At 36.0% G+C, this 25,059-nt stretch overlaps 2 protein-coding genes across 6 annotated transcripts in view; one reads left to right on the top strand and one right to left on the bottom strand.

Moving 5' to 3' along the window:
- Positions 1-25,059, bottom strand: part of RALGPS2 (Ral GEF with PH domain and SH3 binding motif 2) — a 159,525-nt gene that overhangs the window by 40,447 nt on the left and 94,019 nt on the right. The gene's annotated exons all lie outside the window — the stretch shown is intronic.
- ANGPTL1 (angiopoietin like 1) lies at positions 1,926-24,778 on the top strand. The gene is made up of 5 exons (XM_004013831.6): positions 1,926-2,263; positions 7,290-8,135; positions 21,144-21,337; positions 22,506-22,776; positions 24,084-24,778. The coding sequence occupies exons 1-5, from the start codon at positions 2,254-2,256 to the stop codon at positions 24,269-24,271; spliced, it is 1,509 nt and encodes a 502-aa protein (XP_004013880.1). The 5' UTR covers positions 1,926-2,253; the 3' UTR covers positions 24,272-24,778.

Raw genomic sequence — 25,059 nt, 5'->3', positions numbered from 1 at the left:
GGATCACAAAGAGCTGGACACAACTGAGCAACTGAACTGAACTGAATTAGAAACCCCTATACTGCTTAAACAAAAAAGCTCTGAAGGAGTTTACTATCTCATATTTCTCCAGGTTAAGCTATTAGTGAATACAATGTGATCACTGAATGATCAAGTAATGTATTACATAGTATAAATCAGAGGCTAGAAGCTGTCCCAATCTTTTTAAAATCAGGAAATAACACAGGAAGTATCTATATGACTTTTTCCTTAAAAAATGGGGAGATCTGGCAACAGTGAGGTACAGCTGGGAAGGGCACAGATAGTAGTCATTACAGATGGCAGTCTGTCATAACCTATTCTCCTCTGCTCTCTTACTTCTCGTCCACTTCACCTATATACATTACCTGCTTCATTCTTGTTGTGAGCATCTGCAGGCCCTTGAGTAGACCCCTGCTATACCTATGTATGTCATAGGAATTTAAAGAAATGATTAATTCTGTGAAAGAAGTAGAAACTAAGCTGACTTCAAATAAAGGATGTTGATCAACAAACAGAGGTGACGGTAGCGCCTGAGAAAGAGAAAAGTAGCACAAAGTTAGGCGGCAACAGGGGGAAAGCACCTGGTATTGGTAAGAGCCCACCTGCCAATGCAGGAGACGTTAGAGACGCGGGTTCAACCCCTGGGTCGGGAAGATCCCCTGAGGAGGGCGTGGCAACCCACTCCAGTACTCTTGCCTGGAAAACCCCACAGAACAGAGGGGCCCAGCGGGTTACAGTCCACAGGGTCGTAAAGAGAACAAAATGACTGTAGGGACTTATACACACACACGCACACACACAACACGTACAGAAAGTAGAAGCCCGCAAGTTTTATCTAGAAGCAGCAACCAACAGTTATATAATCCAATCAGAGAGAGTGTGGCCAAATGCTCTGGAGTGAGAGTCAAATCCCAGGGCTACAGCTTAGTACTGAAGTCCTAAGATGTCTAAATCTGTGTCTCCTCAGCCACTGAGTCAATCAACATTCTTGATTTAAAGAAATAAAAAGGCATAGTCGGTACCTGACAATCACTAATTCTCTAAACAGCACCCTAATTTCATAGTAGAAGAACTGGGTCAGAGGATAGCAAAGGTGACTTGTCTAAGTTCCCACAGCCAACGGGGGGCTCAGAACTCTCTCCTTCCCCTATGACTCAGGCCAGGGTTATGTTTGCTTTTAAATCACAGCATAAACTAATAAGAATAACTGTATTCAGACAAGAGGGGTCATGTTGCAGACTAGGAGGAAGTGACATTATATAACATCAGAATTTAGTTATATAACATTAGAATTTAAGAAATATTAAATTTCTGAGAGAATTTCATACCTAGCTTTTCAATTATTTTTAATAATTATATATCATGAGCAGTTTTATCTTAGAAATGCACACCAGGTTTTTCTTACAGCTTCAAAACCTTCTAAAGTGGCAAATTTAGTAAAATGTTTAAAAATTCTTCCAGGCTGTAAAGAGTACTCTATTAATTAGGATTAGGAGGCTAATGAGGCTGCCACCTCTTTAGAACAGAGTCTCACTCCTAAGCTTTGTAATAAAACAACAAACTCATCAGCCTGCAACTACTTCTCAGTGAAGCTGAGTACTGTTTTTTCAGTATCCAGCTTGGAAGATCTCTGGGCAGCGGGCTCGTGTTTGTTTTGTAACTGCCCGCTGAACCACGATAGTCTGCTTCCAGATGCTGCCCTTCCTTCAAGCTGCACACAGTCTCTCCTTGTTTGCAAGCATTCAACCTCCTGCTGATGCCACCACCCCCACCCCTATTTAAGGCTACAGAGAGGAAATCCTAAGGAGACTTTTCCCCCCTAGTCTCCAGCAAATGTTTGGTGACGTAATATGTGGGCTGAACTTGAGTCTCCTGAGAAAGAGAGGGAATCACTATTCAAGGGTACTGTATATACAATCTGGGTCAGCTGCAGCTGGTTTCACTGCATTTCTCCATGTGGCAGACAGAGCAAAGCCACAATGCTTTCTCTGCTGGATTAAAGACAGCCCGCAGACCAGGAACTTCCACTCTACTACTTAAAATTACATAGGTGGCTTGTCAAATTCAATTGATTAGTGCTGTAAGAAGAAAGAAGCTCCTTATTACAGCTTGGATTCAACGGTCCAAAACAAAAATGCAGTTGCCATTAAAGTCACAGACGAACAAACGTCTACACTGATTTTTAAAAGCAAGAGTAAGAGCAGCAAGTTTCTGGGCTTGCTTTATCAACAGATGCAAAAAGGTATTTTAACATTTCTTTTATTTTAAAATTTTATGTATGCTGAAATGTATAATTGTTTTATATTTGTAGTAGAAATTTCAAAATCTCTTATTAATCAAAGACTTTTGGAACATACTACAATTTGCCTTGTCTGGAAAAGGTTTTGTTTTGCAACTTTAGATAAAACTGGTCATTATATACTTTGTGATGATTAATGAATTATTTGAGGTTCAATTTAATGATATTTAGTGTGTATGTTTATAGACTGATGTATATACATTATGGATTTCAAAAAACAAGTGCTTTAGTGACATTAGAAATTTTAACAATTAACATTAAATGTATATGATTTATTGCACAATGATGAAAACAAAGGGATACAAACTAAATAGTTGTAAACATGATTAGTTTGACTTTACAGCTACAGTGTGTATGCTAATGATTTATATGTACTGTTAAAATATCTTAAAGTAAAGCTACAAGCACAATTAAGAAGATATCAAATTAACTGCAAGGCTTTGCAATGATACCCCAATCACAGCATAACCAAATATAACCTAGTATTTAGTAATCCTAAATGTAAGAGTTTTAAAATAAGTCTATGGTATTTCTTGCTAAAACTCAAACTTTTAAGTAGTTTCTAAGTTTACATGTAACAGTACTTTAACTTGGGTAACAAAAATTAAAACTGCTACAACCGGAATTATGTGACAAACCAAAGCGATGGATACATTGAGAAGTCCTAAAACCTTACAGATTATAGTTAAGAAGAAATAAAATGTTACAGAAGTATTGCATAAGTGGTCAACATTAACAATAGAAAGTAAGAACCCAGAAGATACAATTACTTAAATACACAATTAAAAGACCAAAAGTATATAATATTTTTAGACAAATACAATTTTGATCAACGAACACATCTCTTTAAATATTCTATCTAGGAGCTTTGTTTAACTGTATTACTAGACTAACAATAAAATTACTAGTTACCAACAATGAGCTTTAAAACCAAAGACACTTAAGTTTGTTATGATTTGGGGGTTCTCTGTCCTTTTAAAAAAATCAAAGAAATTCAAGGTAAGAATCTTCAACAAGCAAAAAAAATGGTAAAGCTAAGTAAGATTTCTTCAACTTTACTTTCATGTCCTTTTCTTAAAGATTCAAAACTCTAAATACTGGGACAATCTCTGTCACATTTTATAAGAAATTCTGATAAAATATCCAAGAAATACTGGATCAGAAATATGTCATCTCTTTCTTTTCTGTTGGTGCCGCTATGCAAAGTACAGGACTTCAATTAAACCTTGGTTCTTACGGAAGCCTTAAGCAAGCATTTAATCTGAAACCCATCCCTTTCTTAAACTTCTCCAGGGGATGAAATCGTTCTTGTGTCTCTTCCCAGAACACAATTCACAATCTAGAAGTTCTTTATCTAAGGTATCTTCGGTGCTTCATAAATTTAATTTCATTGCCTCATGCTGTTTTCAGTGCATGACACTGCCAGTTAAACGCCTCTATGCGTTTACCATCTGAAAGGAAGTCAAATCTTGACTTTCATTTCTTCTCCCCACTAACTGGCAATGTAGCAACTATGAAGAGAAATAGTACCAATAAAATTAACTCAAAGCATGGAAGGCTCCCCCCCGCCCCCGCCCCACCTAAAAACAACCAGGCAGACACAGATTTAAACTTAAGTATACTGTAACTAATTTACAACATTCTCGTGGGGCCTAGGAAAAATTTAACATATACAGAAAGGTTTTATGAGGTAACACAGATTTATGGATCTTTCACTTTTAAAACTGAACATATGTGGGAAAATATTAAATGAGAGAATGTTTTCATAAAAGGTAACAGTAAATGTATTCTAAAAACTCATTCTTTACTCATGACGTAGCTAGTCTACTACTTAAGAAATGTGGTTCCTTATTCAGCTTTAGGTGACAATGAAATCATGACTTTTGTAAAGGATAAGGAAATTGTATTTATTTTTAAAAAAATAAACTTTTTGTTGTCCCCTTTAAATGTTAATCCTAGGTCAGATTCTCTTATCATAGATGGTGATTCACCTTATGATTTAATTGTACAGGAACCCATAAAGAGCCAAGGCAGAATACAGCAAAAGGAAGCTATGGTTATTTTAATTTAGATTTGTACTTTCACATTTTTGTTCTTCCATAACAACACCGATACAAAGTTCCAACAGAGTTGGATTATATGCTTCTCAGTTCTACACAAATCTGTGTCTGGTAGGAATGTAAAATCTTCAGTCAGAACACTGCTCAGAAAAGTCTACATGTTTTGAAGTTTCACGGTACTTTCTGAATTTTCCTTGTTTTGGTAACTTATTTCGTAGGAGATTACTTAGATAAAATAATTTTCTATGATCTAAGAGTTTCCATTCCATTATTAAAGTGAAAGAAATGAGTGCCTCTGAACAAGGGCTACATTAACTACAGGAGAAATGCTGTATGTTTACCCAGGAGGCTGATGGCTTCTATTTTACTGTCTGCAGTTTTAAAAATAAACCATATCTAAATCCTATGAATCTGCAAGTATAGTAAGAAACATTTTACTGGTTTTTGGTACAGGTAACTCCAATGTAGTAACTAAAGTCCTTTTTAAATAAAATAAATGACACTTGGTCTAAATTTTCAACTGATGTCAGAAGGCAAAGGATGAAAACAAAAAATGAAAAGTACTCATCCAAGTGTGCTTCCGGCTATCTGTCAGCAAACAGAAGGCCTCCGACACAGATATGGAATGTTATTATGCTCATCCCTCCTATCTTACGTTAATAAAGGAAAAAGAATTCCCTGCACTCCATCCATTCTTTGCTTTATTTTCATTATCACTCCAGTTTGCAAACCTTACTCATTTGAAAACACTGAAGTAGACATGGTTTTAGAAAGTAGTAGTCATCTTTATGAGGGAAGCCAGTTATAAAGGGGAAGCCCATCTTTATGACTCTAGTTGAAGAGTCCATATTTTATTGATACAACCTTTAATTTTAGGAGGATTCATAGTCAAGTCAGACATGTTACTATCAACTGATAGAATACATATGGAGGGAAAGGAATGGTAGCAGAAAAGCTTGGGATATAAAAATGATCCACAAGTACTCGTGCATAATTAAGTAAGAGGTCAATGTAAAGAGATACCAACCAGGAAGAGACTGTGAAAGACAAGGAACACAAAGTTAAGATTCCTCTGCAGTTATGACACGACTAGGATAAAAGTCACAGGTCTAGAGAGTTAAGAGTAGAAGATCTGAATCCCATCTGAGTGTTTCAGCTTCTCCAGGCTTATTCTCTGCAAAATGGTGTATGTTTACATCCCAGTGCTGCTGTGAATGCAAACAGTTAATATGAGTTAACACTACATAAATACAAGGGATTGTTGTAGTGTTGGTGATAGAAAAAAGGAGAGAATATGTTGCCATATGATACAGTTGTTAATGAAAAACATGAACCCTGGAGTCTTCTGCCTGGGTTCAAATTCTGGCTCCATGTCTTAGAAAGCAGTGTGACTCTGGGTGAGGTATTGATACTTAACATCTGGATGCCAGGTCTTTTCATTTGAAAATGAGGATAGTAATAATCTACGTCAGAGGGCTGCGGTAAAATGATTTAATGCATGTAAAAGGCTTAAACAATGCCTGGCACACCCAATAAAAATGACCCACTGTTACTGCTGCATGGCTATTTATCAGTAGCATCATAAACGATTTGGGACCTGGCTTCCCAAATCAAAAAACAACTCGGTGGAAAATGGGATAGAAAAGTTCTTGGTGTATCCACTGCCATCCTTCAATACTAGCACACAGGAAGTTTACAAGAGAGGAAGGTGGGCTATACTGCAGCACGGTGGGCTATACTAACGACAGGATGACACATCCTACTCATTCTAACCGCCACTACTCTGCAGGGAGGTAATGAAACAGAAAGGAAGCAGCTTTGCTTCCTGGAACTAGTTTTATTGTTTTCTAGAGTGTTTCTATCGATTATACCATTAAAAAATAAGCATTTATCTTTCACAGCAGAAGTGAAACATTTCAAGCACGCATTTTGGCCTATGAGCCACTGCTAGAAACACTGACTAAAGAACCAGGGAACCTGGATTCTAGACCTGGTTCTAACATAACCTACTTGTGTGGCCTTGGCCTTCAACATGTCCATGGGAGAGAAGTCTTAGATAATATGAGATGGTTGTTAAGGCACTTTTCACTGATCAGATTCAACTACAGTTGAGCTTCTTTCCTTGGTAATGGTTATAAAAAGTTATTAATATTTTACAAAAATGCAGTTCAGTAGAACTTCTGTTAGAAGAATGAACCTGCTGAATCATATATAAACTTACAGCATATACAGGATTATGATTTAGGAAACATGATTACCCACAGTAATGACTGTGAGCATGCTATCATTCTTAAACTTGTCACCAATACCAAAAGGACATACTACGAAAATAAGCAAAAACCACCATGCTAAAACTTTCTGGTTTTACATTTTGTCTAAAAATGTTTCTTTAATTTGATAGATAAAAAAAGATACTTACTAGAGAAGGTCAAATTAACTCAAAACATACAATATAAAGAAAAAACACTGACCGGCAACTTTCACAATAGTTAGAGAAGAATGTTGTAATTGATTTTACAGGCATTATATACCATTTTCTGAGCCTTAAGACAACAAGCAAGCTTTTTAAAGGTAACAGAAGTGTCTTACTAGGGTCTCAAAAGCCCCAAGAGCATCTAACCATATGCCTCAACACAGGGGCACCAAGATCTGCTCACTGAGCTGGGGGAACAAAATGCAGATGGTAGTTGGAAAGCTCTTCTCTGAAACCTAATTTTTAAACAAATAGGAAGGCACTTAATATTGAATTTAAAGAATTAATAACTTTAATTCTGGCCCCATTTATTAACACCAATAGATATTCAGTTTTTCCCTTAGATACTTTTTTAGATTACTGACTTAAAAAAGTAGATTAATATTAATTATTTTCTACTTCTTCCCTTCATTGGTTTGCTTTTTCTTTTTTAAAGAGAGCATACAACCTCATTTCAAAATGAAGGCTTTTATCTGGACCCTAAGTGTGCTATTCTTCCTACTAATGGGCATTGGACATTGCAGAGGAGGACAGTTCAAAATTAAAAAAATAACCCAGAGGAGATACCCTCGCGCCACAGATGGTAAAGAGGAAGCAAAGAAATGTTCATACACATTTCTGGTACCTGAACAAAAAATAACAGGGCCAATATGTGTCAATACCAAAGGGCAAGATGCAGGTACCATTAAAGACATGATCACCAGGATGGATCTTGAGAACCTAAAGGATGTGCTCTCCAAGCAGAAGCGGGAGATAGACGTCCTGCAGTTGGTGGTGGATGTGGATGGAAACATTGTCAATGAGGTAAAGCTGCTGAGGAAAGAAAGCCGTAACATGAACTCCCGTGTTACTCAGCTCTATATGCAACTACTGCATGAGATTATACGAAAGAGGGATAATTCACTTGAACTTTCCCAGTTGGAAAATAAAATCCTCAATGTCACCACAGAAATGTTGAAGATGGCAACAAGGTACAGGGAACTGGAGGTGAAATATGCTTCCTTGACTGATCTGGTCAATAACCAGTCTGTGATGATCACTTTGTTGGAAGAACAGTGCTTGAGGATATTTTCTCGACAGGACCCCCATGTGTCTCCTCCTCTCGTCCAGGTCGTGCCACAGCACACTCCTCACAGTCATCAGTACACTCCTGGTCTGCTGGGAGGCAATGAGATACAGAGGGATCCAGGCTATCCCAGAGATTTAATGCCGCCACCTGATCTGTCAACTTCTCCCACGAAAAGCCCTCTCAAGATACCACCGGTAACTTTCATCAATGAAGGTGAGTTACCTCTTACTGCTAAAAACGGAGGTACGAGGTCAATATGTTTTACGGTTTGTGAAATAATGCTCGTAATACATGCCTATCCTTCATTTTGGTGATGTAATTTTACATGAATATTAAATTTTCTGATTTTGTTTTCTATTAACCTGAAATTGTTCTTAAATACATCTCTCAGTCTAAGAGTTTCTAGAAACAGTATACTTTGTGGAAAAAGTAGTCATTCATCCAAATTCTTATAATCTAAATTATTTGCACTGAGACAGGAATGAGTCCACAATCCACTCCTAACCTCTCTGCCATCCTATCAGTCTCCAGCTAGGTCCTCACATTTGCTAAACATCCCTTTCATTTACCTTTTGCTGTTCTTCCCATCATTATCTGCCTCAGAAGGAACGTGTAACAATAAGTTCTCACTCTCCTAAAGCCACCTTGGTGGCTCAGAGGTAAAGAACCCACCTGTCAATGCAGGAGAAGTGGTTCAATCTTTGGATCAGGAAGATCCTCTGGAGAAGGGAATGATAACCCACTCTAGCATTCCTGCCTGGGAAATCCCATGGACAGAGAAAGAGAAGCCTGGCAGGCTACCGTCTGTGGGACTGCCAAGTGTCAGACGTGACTTAGCAACTAAACAACAACAGTAGCTCCTGAAGCTTAGAATCAACCTCCTCCTATCTCCACTCTCAGCACATGCACCACCTACTGCTGCTGTGCTGAGATTAAGTCTATTTAGTCCCAGGTTCCTTGTGCTTTCCTATCTTGAAAATATGTGCATAAAACCCAGGCCTCTTGCTCTCAGGCTCAAGAAGAAAAGGTACGCTGTGCTTAGTCACTCAGCTTAGTCCAATTCTCTGTGACTCCATGGACTGTAGCCCACCAGGCTTCTCTGTCCATGAGGGTTCTCTAGGCAAGAATATTGGAGTAGGTTGCTCTGCCCTCCTCCAGGGGATCTTCCCAACCCAAGGATTGAACCCAGGTTTCCTACATTGCAGCAGGATTCTTTACTATCTGAGCCACCAGGGAAGCCCAAGAAAAGGTATCCATCTCACCTATTTTTCAAAGCTAAAATACCCTGCAACCATGTAAATATAAATAAGTCTTTAGTCCACAAAAATCCTGAGAATTGATCCTTGTATCTCTGCCTCTAATTCCATCCCTTCCTCCTCTCATTCATTATCAGTCACTGATCAAGGTGTCTGCCACAAAAAGATGAATAAGTCATCTTTGTTTCAGTCTAGTAAGCTCACTGCTAACTTTCTGAATACATTTATTTTACACATACATCCAATTTCTCATAAGCTATATTCTCCTGAATTTTTTACAAATTGATTTGTTTTCTTAAAGGGAAAGACCCAAAGGCCCAAAAGTTAAAAAAAAAAAAAGAAAGAAAGAAAGAAAGAAAAGAAATTAATTGTAGTTTATTCACTTACTGAAAAGGGAGGACAAAAGACTGCATGTAGACTAAGAAATAATTTTTAAAAAAGCACAGGAAAAAGAAAAGACGGAAAGTATGTACATTGCAAAGTGCTCGTGTCTTTCTGTAGCAGGGGACATCACTGACCATTCACACATCTCTGCTTTCTTGGTTATCCAGATCATAATACTCTAACTCTTCCTACTTCTCTAGGTCCTTCACTGGCATCTTCTTCCTTCTCCTATGACTTAAAAGGCTTTCTCGAAGACGTTCTCTTTTATTAGTGGTCTCACACTCCTTCAAGGCCACAAGCTTCGCCACTGCTCAGATAACTCCTGCATGGAGCTCCCCCTCCTGATTCTAACCAAAGCTGATGTTTGCACCTGGATATTCGACCATTACCTCACATGCTGCTGCTTCCTCTAATGAAATGCCTTCTTTCAGCTTATCTGTCAACCTGGCAGATCTCAAGGCTTAGCTAAAATAGTGTCTTAAGTGTTATACCTATTCAGAGTCAAACAAATGTATCTAGAAGGCTCCCTCCCCAAACTGCTGATAATGCCTTGAACATGTTTTTTTTTAATTATATTACACCGAAGTTATTTGTCTGCATGTCTGTCTCCCTGTTAGACTGAACATTTCCAGAAGGAAGTGAATTGTCTTTTCATTTTTCTATCTCAAATATCTAGCCAGGATTAGGTGTGGCATGTTGTATTCCGCATACTGTAAGCACTACAATACATATTTGAGGAATGAATACGTAAATTAGTAACTAAACCCTAAAACAATCTTTCCCCCAAACTAGCATTCTCCTTTCAGAAATAAGTCAATTATTATTGTAAAAACAATAATCACTGAGGAAAATCTAGAAAATACTAACAAACTTTTAAAAATGCTTTTGGAATATCCAAATACTCAGAAGTAAACTACCGTAATACTAGTTTACTTCTAAGGAACTACTTGATAGTTACTAGTAGTAATAGGAGTTTACTTCTGAAAACACTTTGGTAATAACCTTCAGGTCTTTCTCCCCAGCCCCCCATAAACATGGCAACCAATATTCTTTTAACTTTAAAAATTAACTTTGTTCTTTTTTCCCCTCTATAATCATACTCTTCAGTTCAGTTGCTCAGTTGTGTCCGACTCTTTGCCACCCAATGAATTGCAGCACGCCAGGCCACCCTGTCCATCACCGACTCCCAGGTTTACCCAAACTCATGTCCATAGAGTAGGTGATGCCATCCAGCCATCTCATCCTCTGTCATCCCCTACTCCTCCTGTCCCCAATCCCTCCAAGCATCAGGGTCTTTTCCAATGAGTCAACTCTTCACATAAGGTGGCCAAGTATTGGAGTTTCAGCTTCAGCATCAGTCCTTCCAAAGAACACCCGGAACTGATCTCCTTTAGGATGGACTAGTTGGATTTCTGTGCAGTGGAACGGACTCTCAAGAGTCTTCTCCAACACCACAGTTCAAAAGCATCAATACTTCAGCGCTCAGCTTTCTTCACAATCCGACTCTCACATCCATACATGACCACTGGAAAAACCATAGCCTAGACGGACCTTTGTTGGCAAAGTAATGTCTCTGCTTTTCAATATGCTATCTAGGTTGATCATAACTTTCCTTCTAAGGAGTAAGCGTCTTTTAATTTCATGGCTGCAGTCACCAGTGATTTTGGAGCCCAGAAAAATAAAGTCTGACACTGTTTCCACTGTTTTCCCATCTATTTCCCACGAAGTGATGGGACCGGATGCCACCATCTTCGTTTTCTGAATGTTGAGGCTTTAAGCCAACTTTTTCCCTCTCCTCTTTCACTTTCATCAAGAGGCTTTCCAGTTCCTCTTCACTTTCTGCCACAAGGGTGGTGTCATCTGCATATCTGAGGTTATTGATATTTCTCCCAGCAATCTTGATTTCAGCTTGTGCTTCTTCCAGTCCAGCGTTTCTCATGATGGACTCTGCATATAAGTTAAATAAGCAGGGTGACAATATACAGCCTTGACGTACTCCTTTTCCTATTTGGAACCAGTCTGTTGTTCCATGTCCAGTTCTAACTGTTGCTTCCTGACCTGCATATAGGTTTCTCCAGAGGCAGGTCAGGTGGTCTGGTATTCCCATCTCTTTCAGAATTTTCCACAGTTTATTGTGATCCACACAGTCAAAGGCTTTGGCATAGTCAATAAAGCAGAAATAGATGTTTTTCTGGAACTCTCTTGCTTTTTCCATGATCCAGCGAATGTTGGCAATTTGATTGCTGGTTCCTCTGCCGTTTGTAAAACCAGCTTCAACACCTGGAAGTTCACGGTTCATGTATTGCTGAAGCCTGGCTTGGAGAATTTTGAGCATTACTTTACTAGTGTGTGAGATTAGAGCAATTGTGTGGTAGTTTGAGCATTCTTTGGCATTGCCTTTCTTTGGGATTGGAATGTAAACTGACCTTTTCCAGTCCTGTGGCCACTGCTGAGTTTTCCACATTTGCTGGCATATTGAGTGCAGCACTTTCACAGCATCATCTTTCAGGATTTGAAATAGCTCCACTGGAATTCCATCACCTCCACTAGCTTTGTTCGTAGTGATGCTTTCTAAGGCCCACTTGACTTCACATTCTAGGATGTCTGGCTCTAGGTGAGTGATCACACCATCGTGATTATCTGGGTCGTGAAGATCTTTTCTGTACAGTTCTTCTGTGTATTCTTGCCACTTCTTCTTAATATCTTCTGCTTCTGTTAGGTCCATACCATTTCTGTCCTTAAATTATACTCTTAGGACATAAGTTTCTGTAAATGAAACTGATAGGTAAATGGATTCTGACTTCTCTGTTTTGGCGTATTTACCGCCCGTTTCAGAATCTGTCTCGCTCGTCCCTGACTCCTCCCTCCTCTCCCGCACAGGGAGTCAACTGAGCTCTATCTGTGCTGCTTTCAGTCTTTCACGGATGTGTCCCTCACATCTGTTCAGAACCAGAGCTTAACTTAGATCCACATTATCTTTGAAAGCAGAGAGTGGACAGAAACGTCCTGGATTACCAGCTGGGTGACCTTAGCCAGGTGGAAGGGGTTGCTCTGTGTCTGTTTCCTCATCTGTAAAGTGGGGATAGTAACAGTATTTACCACACGTGAGGAGTCGTTAGAATAGTGAACCTAGCACTCAAACATCAGTCTTCCTGAGAATTATATAACGGCTTGCCAACTGATCTCTTTAACTCCACTTTCTCTTTCCACCAAAATATATTCTACACTGCCAACAGATATGCCTCAAATTTCCATCCTGATCACATCACACACTGGCCCAGCAGGTCCTTACTACAAACAGAAAACATCCAGTTTGCTTAGCCTGGGGAAGATAAATATCCTCCTCAAAAGAATCAACCCCACTTCTTTAGCTTTCCTTCTACTGATTTCTTTCACAAAAACCATCTGCTTCAATAAAATAAATCAACTCATTGTCTTCTAAATATTTTCCATGCATTCTCCCTATTCAAATTGTAAGGCTCAGACTACAATATTATACAATACAATAGTGAGTCCTCCTTGAAGCCTCTTTGACTTCCCCAGGTTTGAAGTGATTGTTCCTACACGAATGTCTACACTCTGTAACAAAGACACGATATTTCTTATGTTCAGTGCTGAATTATCAGGTATCTTCACATGTACACACAGTACTTACGTATGCACACCTAAATAAAATGTCTTCAGTCTATAGTATAAGCTCCTTCATGGTAGATGGATATTGTGTCCTTTGCAGATGCTAAATAAATGCTGATTAACTTGATATTATATTTTTATAGAGCTTCTTAAAACTGTCATTCAAAAGACTTTCATGAAAGTACTTTAACACATTCTATTCTACTGCAGTCATTCATTTTATGTTGTTGTAACTGTCAAAAACAAGAGGCTAGTCAACCAGTAAATTGGGCAACTGATGATCATTATTAAGATCTCCTTGCCCTCTGACTTCCAACGGAATGATGTGTATATGAAAAAACTTTTTTATATTCTCTTAAAAATGGATGTCTTGTCTAAGCCTTTAATGTATATAATCAGTAGTTTTTACATATAATTTATAAATAAATATAACTGAAGTGTGTGAAATTTTTTTTGTAACCGATGGGATGTACAGTCACATAAATATGGGGATGACTGCCATGGCGTATCTTAATTTGATGGTTATCGCCAGCTCTAGAAGAAATGATAATTCACATATTCATACAATGACACACCAAGCATGCCTATGGGAAATGAGACATATCAGTTCTAGGTTTTACTAGACATTGAGCTGTAGTGCCAAAAAATCCAGTATTAGAGAGTTAAATCTCATGCTAAGGATTTAGCATATCAAAGGTCCCATTAAACAGACCTGCTTTAAAAGAAATAATGGTGTATATATCCCAAATAAACCAATCCTTAATGTAAAAATGAAGCATGGGCATAACTTCTTCTGTTATTCATTATGTATTTGTTGTTCTAAGCAAACATTAACTTTTTATTTTTTTCTGTAAATGTTGGTCTCTGAAACTCAAGAACATTAGTTAGCTACAAGGGAAATTGCACAGAATTAAGGACACTTGTTTTCTTTGTTATTGGCCCTGGGTAAGTCACTTTGCCTGTCTGTTTTTCTCATTGGTACAACAAGTACTGGTGGGACTGGAAGACTCTAATATCTCTTTTTAGTTCTAGTATTCTGTGATTCTTATAAAATATAAACTACTACAAGCAACAACTGACTTGCTATTTTTTCTTTATATATAAGTGATAAAAATCTTTGTTCATATTATTCCTATGTCAGACTGGAAAATATGTCAGCTGTTTGGGTACTTGAACAAAAAGGGCAAACATGGATGTCTATTGCTGAACTCACATATGCTCCTGGCACCAAGAATTTCATATTATTGCCCTCTACATGTAGGTACATGGTCATTCTAAAGCCTTTAAATGAATAACATGTATGTATATTTAAAAAGTGTCCTAGCCAATCACAGGAAGTCAAATACTATACAATTATTCTACATATATGTGAGGTATCTACAGTAAATTCATAGAGACAGACAGTAGAAGGGTGGCTGCCAGGGGCTGGAGGAGGGGACGATGCAGAGTTGTTATTTAATGGGTACAGAGTTTTAGTTTTCCAAGAGGAAAAGAGCTATGGACATTAACTGTACAATAATGAAAATGTACTAATGCCACTGAACTGTATACTTAAAGATGGTTAAGCTGGTACATTTTATGTTATATATATCTTACCAGCATTTTAAAAAAGGTGTCTTAATGACAGGCAATTTTATATTTTCATTTAAGATGGTTATAAGAAAAGTACACCTCAAGAGAATAAACTTACTATGAGCTTATGGAAAATAACAGAATATTTTTGTTCATTTACAATAAATAATCCCCAGAAAAATTACTTTCCCTCTACCTGAAAAACAAAATGTTTGGGAATGTAACTATATACTTGGCAGACTGCTATCAAAAAATTCTTAACTGGTAATGTTGTTCATTGGCTACATTCTGGGTTAGTCTTTAATGAAACACTTTCCTTTTACAGATGGCGTATTTATAAGTTCATTCCTTGTAGGTAAATGAAGCTGAGAAAGTTCCTTCATAGTATGTTAGAGAATAGACCTGCATACCAGGAAATCTGGATCCTGGTGAGGCTCTTCTGAGCCTCAGTTGCTTCTTTTGTAAGAGCCTGTTGTGATGATTAAATGAGGTGATACAAATGAAAATAAGCGTTGTGTATGCTCTAACCATCCTTGTCGTATTTTTTTGGAGTGTACTTTCCAATATATACCTTGCCATGTATGGGAATATAGAAGGCAATCTTATAAAGTTACATTTGAAAAGCAGTCATTAGAAACTAAAAACATGCTTTTTAGTGAGTAATAAGCTAATTTTCAATTTAATTATTTATAATGCTTCCCATTAATAAATTTTACAAATGCAGTTAGTTTCAGTGGAATACTTATATCAACATTTAAACCAACAAAAACTAAATTAACGAGGATGACTGGTTGAGCAAAGGGGCTGAAGTATGCTTCTGTTAACCAGTTATGAAAAATAATTGGTATATTCTTAAGTAAAAGAGCTCAGGTTGCTAACTGCATTTTAAGCTTATAGATTAATAAACAAAGTAATTCATATTTTTACAAGAAAGAATCTATTATCACTTTAGAAGGCATTTGCCTCAAATTTCCCATTCCAGAAATGCTAAATATATTTATCTTATACTTAACCCAATTAAAAAATTTACCCCTCAGAAGATTTTACTTGCTGACCAATTATCTGAAATCTCTAAGTTGGTTATCCCTTTCATCCTACTTCTCCTATCACAAAGAACATAGTGTTGGGACAAAGTAAGGAAATTAATGAGAAATTCAACAACAAAAAGAAAAGGATTTTCCTCTCAACTTAAGTAATTAAACAATTTCTCTATAGAAAGAGGACAGGTATATTAAATAAAGATGGTTTCCAGTAAAGGGGCTATTCAAAGTATGAAATCTTTCTGTCTTTTCCAATACAATGTTCTGTTCAAAACATGGGTTCTTCTTAAAAAAATACATGTTGTGAAATATGTGGCATGACTGGTCAGTATTTTTCTATGATGAATCAGACCTATTAACTGGACTTGGTTAGTCTTATACAAATTTCAATCACCAAATAAAGTGAGGAAGAAAGAGACTGGCCCATCAAATTCAAAGTACAAAATTCCATTTTCACGCTCTGAGAAGAATCCAATTGCGTCATAGAAAACAACTATTTCAAGATTACTCAGTGCAAGTCACTGATGTAGAAAACGAACTTATGGTTAGCAGGAGGGAAAAGTGGGGGAGAGGGGTAAATTGGGAGATTGAGATAGACATATACACACTACTATATATAAAATAGATAACTAATAAGAACCTACTGTATGGCAACAGGAACTCTACTGTACTCTGTAATGACCTATATGGGAAAATAATCTAAAAAAAAAAGAATGGACACATGTATATGTATAACTGATTCACTTTGCTGTATGCCTGATACTAACATAACACTGCAAATCAGCTATACTCCAATAAAAATTTTTAAGAAGTTCTAAGCAAAAGGTTGTAATAAAATCCCTATTTTGAAAGAAAGGTACTCCTAGTCTATACCTGTAAATGACTAATAACAAATTCCTGAATCATATCATAGATAAACAACTTACTTAATTTCTGATATACACAAATTAGCAAGTTAAACTGGGAAACTGGCTTCTCAAAAATAAAGCTGGTACTTCTTTACTAGTCATTTAAGAATGCCTGGGAAGCACTTTTTATGGTAAAGAGAAAGCAGTAAAACATTTAATATAAGAATGATCTATAAACTAATCCTATAGCAGAAAATAAATAAGATATACAAGTAATAATGAGAAGATATTTCTGCCAAGATCAATAGTATACACTGGGCTAAGACAGGTTAATGGTTTATTTATAAAAATAAATATAAACAAACACTAAATTCTGATACTTATTAGCTTTACTGAGCAGGAAAAAAATAGCTGCAAATACTGCTAATTTTATCCACATGTCTCAGAAAAAAATTTCTACCACATTTTCCTAAGCCTTTATATCAACCAAGTCTAACAGTTATCCAAATTGCAAACACGAAGCTCACTATAAAAAAGTGGGTTGAAAATTAAAATTGAAGATAATTTTAAATTTGCATAAACTGAAATCTTATCAAATCAAAGCTGGATCTAGAAAACCCAGGAAAACTCTCCAATTTGCTTAAATATCTGAGGGCCTATTAAATAGCAGAAGAGAGACAAATGGCATTCGACAAATATTCTGTCAAGACTCAAAACGATGCTTATAAACGTTTTATGGCAATTCAAATAATCTAATGAAAGTCCAACTTGTGAATATATATAGTAAAATATAAAATGTAAACTGTCAAAATTATACTCAAATGAGTATAGAGCAAACATTTACAAAGATGACATTCACAGAAGCAGCACACTTATGAAAATGAGAGAAATATTTGTATATATTGCAACAAACACTTCATGTGTGCATTAACTATAATACTGATATAAGTTTTAAAAGCAGTGCTCCTCAGATATTCTTGACTGTTCTGAAAGTGACAACTTAGAAAAAATCTGGTTAAACAACTATGTAAACAACTATGACAACTGCATTCTCAGACTGAAGAAATCAATTTCAACCCTGCAGCAGAACTCAAGAGTTCTAAGAGCCACCCTCCACCACAGACATCTCATGCTGAACTTCTAACTCTCCTGGTTCATCAAGCTCTCTTCTCTCCGTGCCTCGGCAGATGGAGCCAACACCACGGTTCCCCCCCAAGTCTGGGTTAGCCAGTTCTTAGCCAGGTTTCCTGTGTGCCCTGCGGCCTATCGGAGGACTCATCAAGCTGTAGTGGAGTCTCTCGCCCCACTTCCCCCTGGACTCTAGTGGCTGTTTCTCCATCCTTGGAGCCTAACACAGTCTCCAGCCTATTGCAGATGCATTAAAGACAGAGCCAAGGAAACCACTGCGGCTGCCAGGAATCGTTTAATTCAACAAATATTTGAGCACTGAAGTGAGTTAAACTAGATACACAGTTAAACTGGATATAAAAACTACAGTTCTCACCCACAAGTAAACAAATAAAACACGTTACCATGCATTACACAAAATAATCTAAGACTGGATCTGGAAGTCATACTTCATTTAAACTTCTCTACCCTTCTCTGACTTGACTACAGTGCATGCTTCTGTAAGGTGAAGTAGCTCATACACGACTGGTTAAAAAAAAATGGTGAATAACATCAGTAAAACAAAGTGGTCAAATTGGTTCACATGGGATTTTATCCAAGGATAGTAATGTTCTGTGCCCCAAGTAACTGCAGATGAACACAAAGTATGCTAACAGCTAATATTAGCTGTTATTTTTAGTGCATGATTTTGCAGAACGTAAGGTTTTTCAGGAATACATTATTTTTCTACAATAGAAATGACTGTACATTCAACTCTGAATAGCCACATTAAATCTGTTAATAAACATATTTATTTCACAAGCTACTTAAATTATTAAATAAGTTAGTACTATGTGTAAAGGTCAGCAACAAAGAAGAAAAGGGAACTAAGTTACTGATGATGACTATTTTATTAAGCACTGTGTTAAAGGCTATGAATACTTTGTAGTTTAAATTCAATAATTCAGAAGGTAGATAGGTAAAAATAATTCACATTGCATTTAAATGGAATGTGATCTAATTTATGGCTAGTGTGAAAAGGAAAAACATCATTTTTAGAAGAGCCCTCCCTAGCTTAAGAAACCATTTATGAGCTTTCACAATCTAACCAATATCCTCATGACTATAAAAGCATATATTCTTAACAAAATTTTAACAAATCAAGCTATATATAAAAATGATAATATAGCATGACCAAGTTGAGGTTATCCCAGGAATGAAAGGTTGGTTTAACACTAAAAATACAACCAACAGAATTTATCATATTAACGAATAAAAAAAGAAAAACCGTATCATCATGTCAGTAGATAAATAAAAAGCCTTGACAAAATTCTAAATCCATTCATGGTAACAGCTCTCAGCAAACTAGAAATAGAAGGAACAAGAATTTTTAAAGTAGTTATTACAGCTTAAAGGAAACTATGTCCATAATAAATGCAAGACTGGAATCTCAGAAGAGAAATAAAAACGATAAAAAATAATCTAATTGAAGCTCTAGAACTAAGAAATTTAATACTTAAAATAAACATAACCCAAGAAAGGCAGCATTACGTATTTCCAGTTTCTATAAATTTTTAGTAGCAATCAGTAGTGCTTACAGCCATTATAATTTTTAAAAACCCGAAACAGAGAAGTATCAATGAAACACAATAAAAATATGGACTAGAGAAATTGATCATCTCTTCTTTTTGTGTATGGTTTTCAATTTCCCTGTATCTAAAATGTGAAAGCAATTTGATTCATTTGCTTAACAAAAAATAGACAGTCTACTTAAACGTTCAAACACTGATGACATGAAGTCAGAAGAAAAACAAAACAGTCTCCATTCTTAAGGAACAATCTAGAGGGAAGAGTTTACAGTTTCTAAGAAACCCTTCTAATGATGTAGCTGTGTAACTATTTATTTAATGAGATTAATTCTACCCCAATAAGGCCCCATAAGGGACCTTGTACATACTTGGCATCGTAGAGAAAACACATTCCTCAAAATCTCAACAATCCTATTATCATTACAGTACAGATTTTCTTGTATGAATTTTACTTGACTAAACTCACACAATTTCTAAAAATTCTACATGTCAGAACTTAAAAATTTTTAGTAAAATATAAAGTTTGACAACTGAAATTTCTATATTCATTTGGTTGTTCTTTAGGGTAACTTAGGGTTGATCTTTAGTGTAATTCTTATTCCTGAATCACTTAATATTTTGACATGCTTATTAAAAAATTCAAAGCATCAAAACACTGGAGAAGGGTGAAACTGAAGAATGCTCAGTAAACTAAATGCTATCTTTCTTTAGATCAGAAATATGGAAATCACAAGTTCAAGAGTCAGATACTCTACAAACGATTTTACAAAATGTTCTGTCATTTTAAAATATACGAAGAACTTATCAGTGGATTAAAAAATAGGGAGTGAATTCATACAACTATGAGATAACATGGGAACAATTGTAGCATAACAGTTCAGAGCATGGGTTCTGGGATTAGAAAAAAGTGGGCTTAAGTCTAGGGTTTAAAGACTAGTCAGTTAACTGTTTCATCTACAGAACATCTGTAAACTATCAGAAGGTTACTGTGTAGATTAAATAAGAAAATTACTGTTAGTCATATAAATTGATACAACACTTTAGAAAGGCATGTTGCCAACATTCCTGAAATGTATTCTTATGAACTGTTGTATGAGGGAAAAATTTAAAAGATTCCGAAAGCCTGGGAGACTGGTTTATTTCAGGGCTTCTCAGTTTTTCATATGTGAATGTATACTGTGTTTCTGAAAGGGTAATATAATACCTAGCAGTTCTAAAACTTACTTGACCATGGTATGCCATTTTCACTGAGTATCTCAGATCAATCCTGCAACATTTTCATATGTATGAAAAAAATGAAGTCAAAAAGACACTATGTACAGTGTTACTTATAACAGCAAAAATCAGATGAAACCTCAGTGTCTAATGGCAGAGGTAAGCATGATATATAACATCAAAGATTGTGTCTTACAGTTACTATAAGCGCTAGAATGGAGACTGTAGTCCCATGGAAAAGTTTGTTGAAACAAAAAGACAGAATCCAATTTTCTATGAGTGTTAGAATTATAACAATACAAAAAATATATGTATTTGGACAAAGACTTGCAAGAACAGTGGAAAATCAAGTTAATGTTCCAGATAGTGGGACTGGGGGGAGGGTAATTCTTTTATTTAGATTCTTTTTTTTTTTTTTAATTTAGTTTCTTTAGCTTTTAGAGGTTTGTGTACACAATACATTAAAAACGGTTATCTGTAAAGAAAGATACAACGGTAAGACTCTTGACTAAAAACTACTTTAATATGGCTCTTTTCCTATTAAGTTTCCTGGCAATCAAAGCAATTTTAATTACAGGACCATACAAAGATTGTCAGCATGCAAAAGACGCTGGGCATTCAGTCAGTGGGATTTATCTGATCAAACCTGAAAACAGCAATGGACCAATGCAACTATGGTGTGAGAACAGTTTGGATCCTGGGGGTTGGACTGTTATTCAGAAAAGAACAGATGGCTCTGTCAACTTCTTCAGAAACTGGGAAAATTATAAGGTAAATCAGTGATTCAGCCCTGGGGGAGAGGTAGAACAAAGCAGCTCTCGCAAAAATAGTCATTCTATGCAATAAATAAGATACACAGCTAAAAAATCACTCTTCGCATGCTTTTCATTATCTGCATTTGTTCAAAGGACAACCCTCATCTTTGGTTTCAAGTCAAAATTAAAATGTAAAAAGGAAACTAAAGATGTACTTTAAAATTTTCCCTTTCAGTCTGGATGATTTACACATATATTTAATTCTTTGCAAAGACTGATCCTAATTTCATTTTCTAGGAAGACAACTGCTTTTTTGTTCATGACCACATCTGCACCCATTATCAAGTGTATTTAATCGGAGGTAAACAATCTTAGAAAAAAGGTCATGTTTTGGAAGTCCTATACTCTGTATTATGGCTTATAATAATGAGACATTCATGTATCCATGTGAGAAGTTATATAAATTTCTAAACAAGTAACAAGTGAAAGAACACAACCTCTTTGAAAATACACTTAGCATTAAGATCAGATTTATCAAACTTATATTCTGCTGCATACTTGCGATGGCAAATATTTATGGAAATAGGATAGTTAATTTGTTATTTTCTTCAAACATTAACCTACAATTTTTCAAAAGGACTTTGAAGGTTACTACTTCATCATCTTACATTTACTAATTTTATTTTTAATAGAGCTAAAGAAGATAATTTTTTCTAAAACAGATACTACCATTTTTACTATCATAAAAAATGTTAGATGTATTACTTATTTGACTATGGTGGAGATAATACCTATATTACTTTTAGAACAAAAATTTGTTTCTTTGTATGAGTATGAAAGAAATCAGGAACCCTTTTCAAGGATTTGGGTAGTGTACTAGTTAATGTTTTTAGTTTCTATGAATAATTTCAATTCTGCTCTTATCTTATTTGTAGACTTTGGAGTTAGTTGTGCAAATAAATGCTGACAAATTGAGAGAAAGCAAAACAAAACAAAGTGATTACGTGGGACTTCAGTAGAACAGGTGATCTACAAAAATGGAAGATTACATTACCACTTAAATGGTCAATATCTTTATCACTTAAATGGTCAATATCTTTAAGCTATCAGGTGTTTAAAACATCTAGAAAATGCTTACTATCTCTACATTTATTCATGTATGCATGTTCTTTGTTTAATAACAGAAAGGATTTGGAAACATTGATGGAGAATATTGGCTTGGACTGGAAAATATCTATTTGCTTAGCAATCAAGATAATTATAAGTTATTGATTGAATTAGAAGACTGGAGTGACAAAAAAGTCTATGCAGAATATAGCAGTTTCCGCCTGGAACCGGAAAGTGAATTCTATAGACTGCGTCTGGGGACTTACCAGGGGAATGCTGGGGATTCCATGATGTGGCATAATGGTAAACAGTTCACCACTCTGGACAGAGATAAAGATATGTATGCAGGTGAGTGAGAAAAAGCTGATGCATGTTCTTTGCAGGATCACCACTTTCTATGCACTAAATAGAACCCTGTTATAAAGTATATGCCACTGACGTCTTTTCAGAAAAGTTGTTTTGGATTCAGTCAAAGGAAATACAACCTGCTAAAAGGAACAGCTTTTTAGGAGCTCTTCTCTAAGGCAATTGCAAAGTGTGAACTCTGTGGACATGGGCCTGCTGTTCTAACCTGATGGGCTGGGATGGGAAACAAAACACAGTCATCTGGAAACAGACTTGCAACTGCCTAAAACTGCTAACAAATCTCCCGGGACACCTACCAGGCGGTAGGCACTGTTGCAGGCTCTGAGGAACATGGCAGTGAACAAAGTTCCTGCCCTTTGGGAACTTACTTTCCGGAAGGAAACAAAATGATTTATCAGGTGGTGACAGTGCTTCAGGAAAAGTAAAACTGAACAAGGGAACAGGGATGGTGCCATTTCACGTGGGTTGGACAAAAACGGTGACGTTTGAACAAGGTCCTGAAGGGAGCAAAGGTAGCGAGACATTTGGGTGCATGGGGTGAAGACACTTTTTGGTAAAGACGACTAGCAAGACGACTGCAGCAGGGAATACAGGAACGGCAGAAAAGCTTTATTCAAAATATTCTCTTTAGAAAGACCCAATTAGGTCATCCACATAATGTAATTTTTAATTTAATTTTCACATGCTTTTTGCCTTTTTAGCCTAGGTTTCTGGCTCTGACAGAGATATCTCCTGAAAATTGATTTATTTTTACATTGAGCTGTATGGCAAGCAGCACACAGGTCTCTATTTCACTCCGGCAAAACAGGAAAAAGGAAGGCAGATTTGACGATAATATATGCCTTATTTACAGAAACTCATTTGATTTGTTAATAGTACTATTTTATAAATAGATTTTTTTTTTTTGCTATTTTGAAAATGAATTTTACCCAACTTTACTCTCTTTACCAACTCGGTATCTTTTCCCCTCCCAACCTCTCCCACCTCTCTCTCTTACATACAAACACTACTTGCATTTTATTTATCCTGCCTCCCAGAAAAGAAAATCGCTCACAACAACAAAAAAAGCATGCACTAATAATAAGCAAAGAGCAAAATAAAAAAGGCAATTCAAGTGATCTTTCAAGTAGTTGATACTCAAGTAACAGTAACAAATGAAAAAACAACACTGTGGAGATAAAGATTAACTGAAAAACTCAAACCGTTCTCAGAGTAAGTTTTCGATGGTTTACAGAGTACCACACTTAGAAGAAGCTTTTACTCAGATGTCTATATTTTTTTCCTCAAAGGGAACTGCGCCCACTTCCATAAAGGAGGATGGTGGTACAATGCCTGTGCACACTCTAATCTCAATGGAGTCTGGTACAGAGGAGGCCACTACAGAAGCAAGTACCAAGATGGGATATTTTGGGCCGAATACCGAGGCGGCTCATACTCCTTGAGAGCAGTTCAGATGCTGATCAAGCCTATTGACTGAAGAGACGCAGTCTCCAATTTAAATGACACAGAACTCTAATTTTCAGTTCTTAAAAATGTAAATGTTACATGTATATTATTTTGCACAATTCATTTCTACAGATATAGTTTTTTAAGTGAATTTTTACTGTAACTATAAAAGGGGATTTATGAATATAGTTTCATCTTCTCTCAATATACTGTAGAAGATTATCTGTATCTATAATCCAAGTTATTTTAAAAATATTATTGACTGAATACAGGCAAAGTTTGTTTTCTAAAATGTAAATTATTTGTCACAACGTAAAACAAATTTTAGCTTTATTTTAAATCAAAATTCAATACATGTCAAGATCTTTAACAATTTATTTAAAGCCTTTATGAGAATGCTGTAACTTTCAATGGAAAAATAATTTTAAAGATTTCAGCAACATCATACATTTTATTTATAAAAAATATAGACAGGAAATTAGAAAAAAACTCTAGTTTTGCCAACAATTTACATTGAATAAAAGTTATTTCAAATTGAGTTTATGCCTTTCACATGAAATGATTAAATTCGAATTCTTGACAATATACTTTATGTCAATTTCAAAAAGAATGAAGAAATCCACAAGATACATATTTTTAAAAACAAAAATAATGTATACAGTATTTAAATGGCCAATTTATAGAAACAAAAATAGACAAATGAATTTTTCAATGTTACTTTCATATGATTTCATATGAATACCAAAATTTCCTAAAATCTACTTTTTGTTTTTATATCAGTAAAACATTGATATTACAAATGTGCAAAATATTTGGTGA

This window comes from Ovis aries, chromosome 12 (genome assembly GCF_016772045.2).
Source record: "Ovis aries strain OAR_USU_Benz2616 breed Rambouillet chromosome 12, ARS-UI_Ramb_v3.0, whole genome shotgun sequence".
NCBI classification, from domain to species: Eukaryota; Metazoa; Chordata; class Mammalia; order Artiodactyla; family Bovidae; genus Ovis; species Ovis aries.
This window is presented reverse-complemented; position numbering and strand designations above follow the sequence as displayed.

What these genes read in the sequence shown, in the direction of transcription:
- ANGPTL1 (XM_004013831.6), top strand. An exon ending in GGTAACTTTCATCAATGAAG is followed by an intron (nt 8,136 to 21,143) that starts GTGAGTTACCTC and finishes TTTTAATTACAG; the next exon opens with GACCATACAAAGATTGTCAG. An exon ending in AGATAAAGATATGTATGCAG is followed by an intron (nt 22,777 to 24,083) that starts GTGAGTGAGAAA and finishes TTTTCCTCAAAG; the next exon opens with GGAACTGCGCCCACTTCCAT.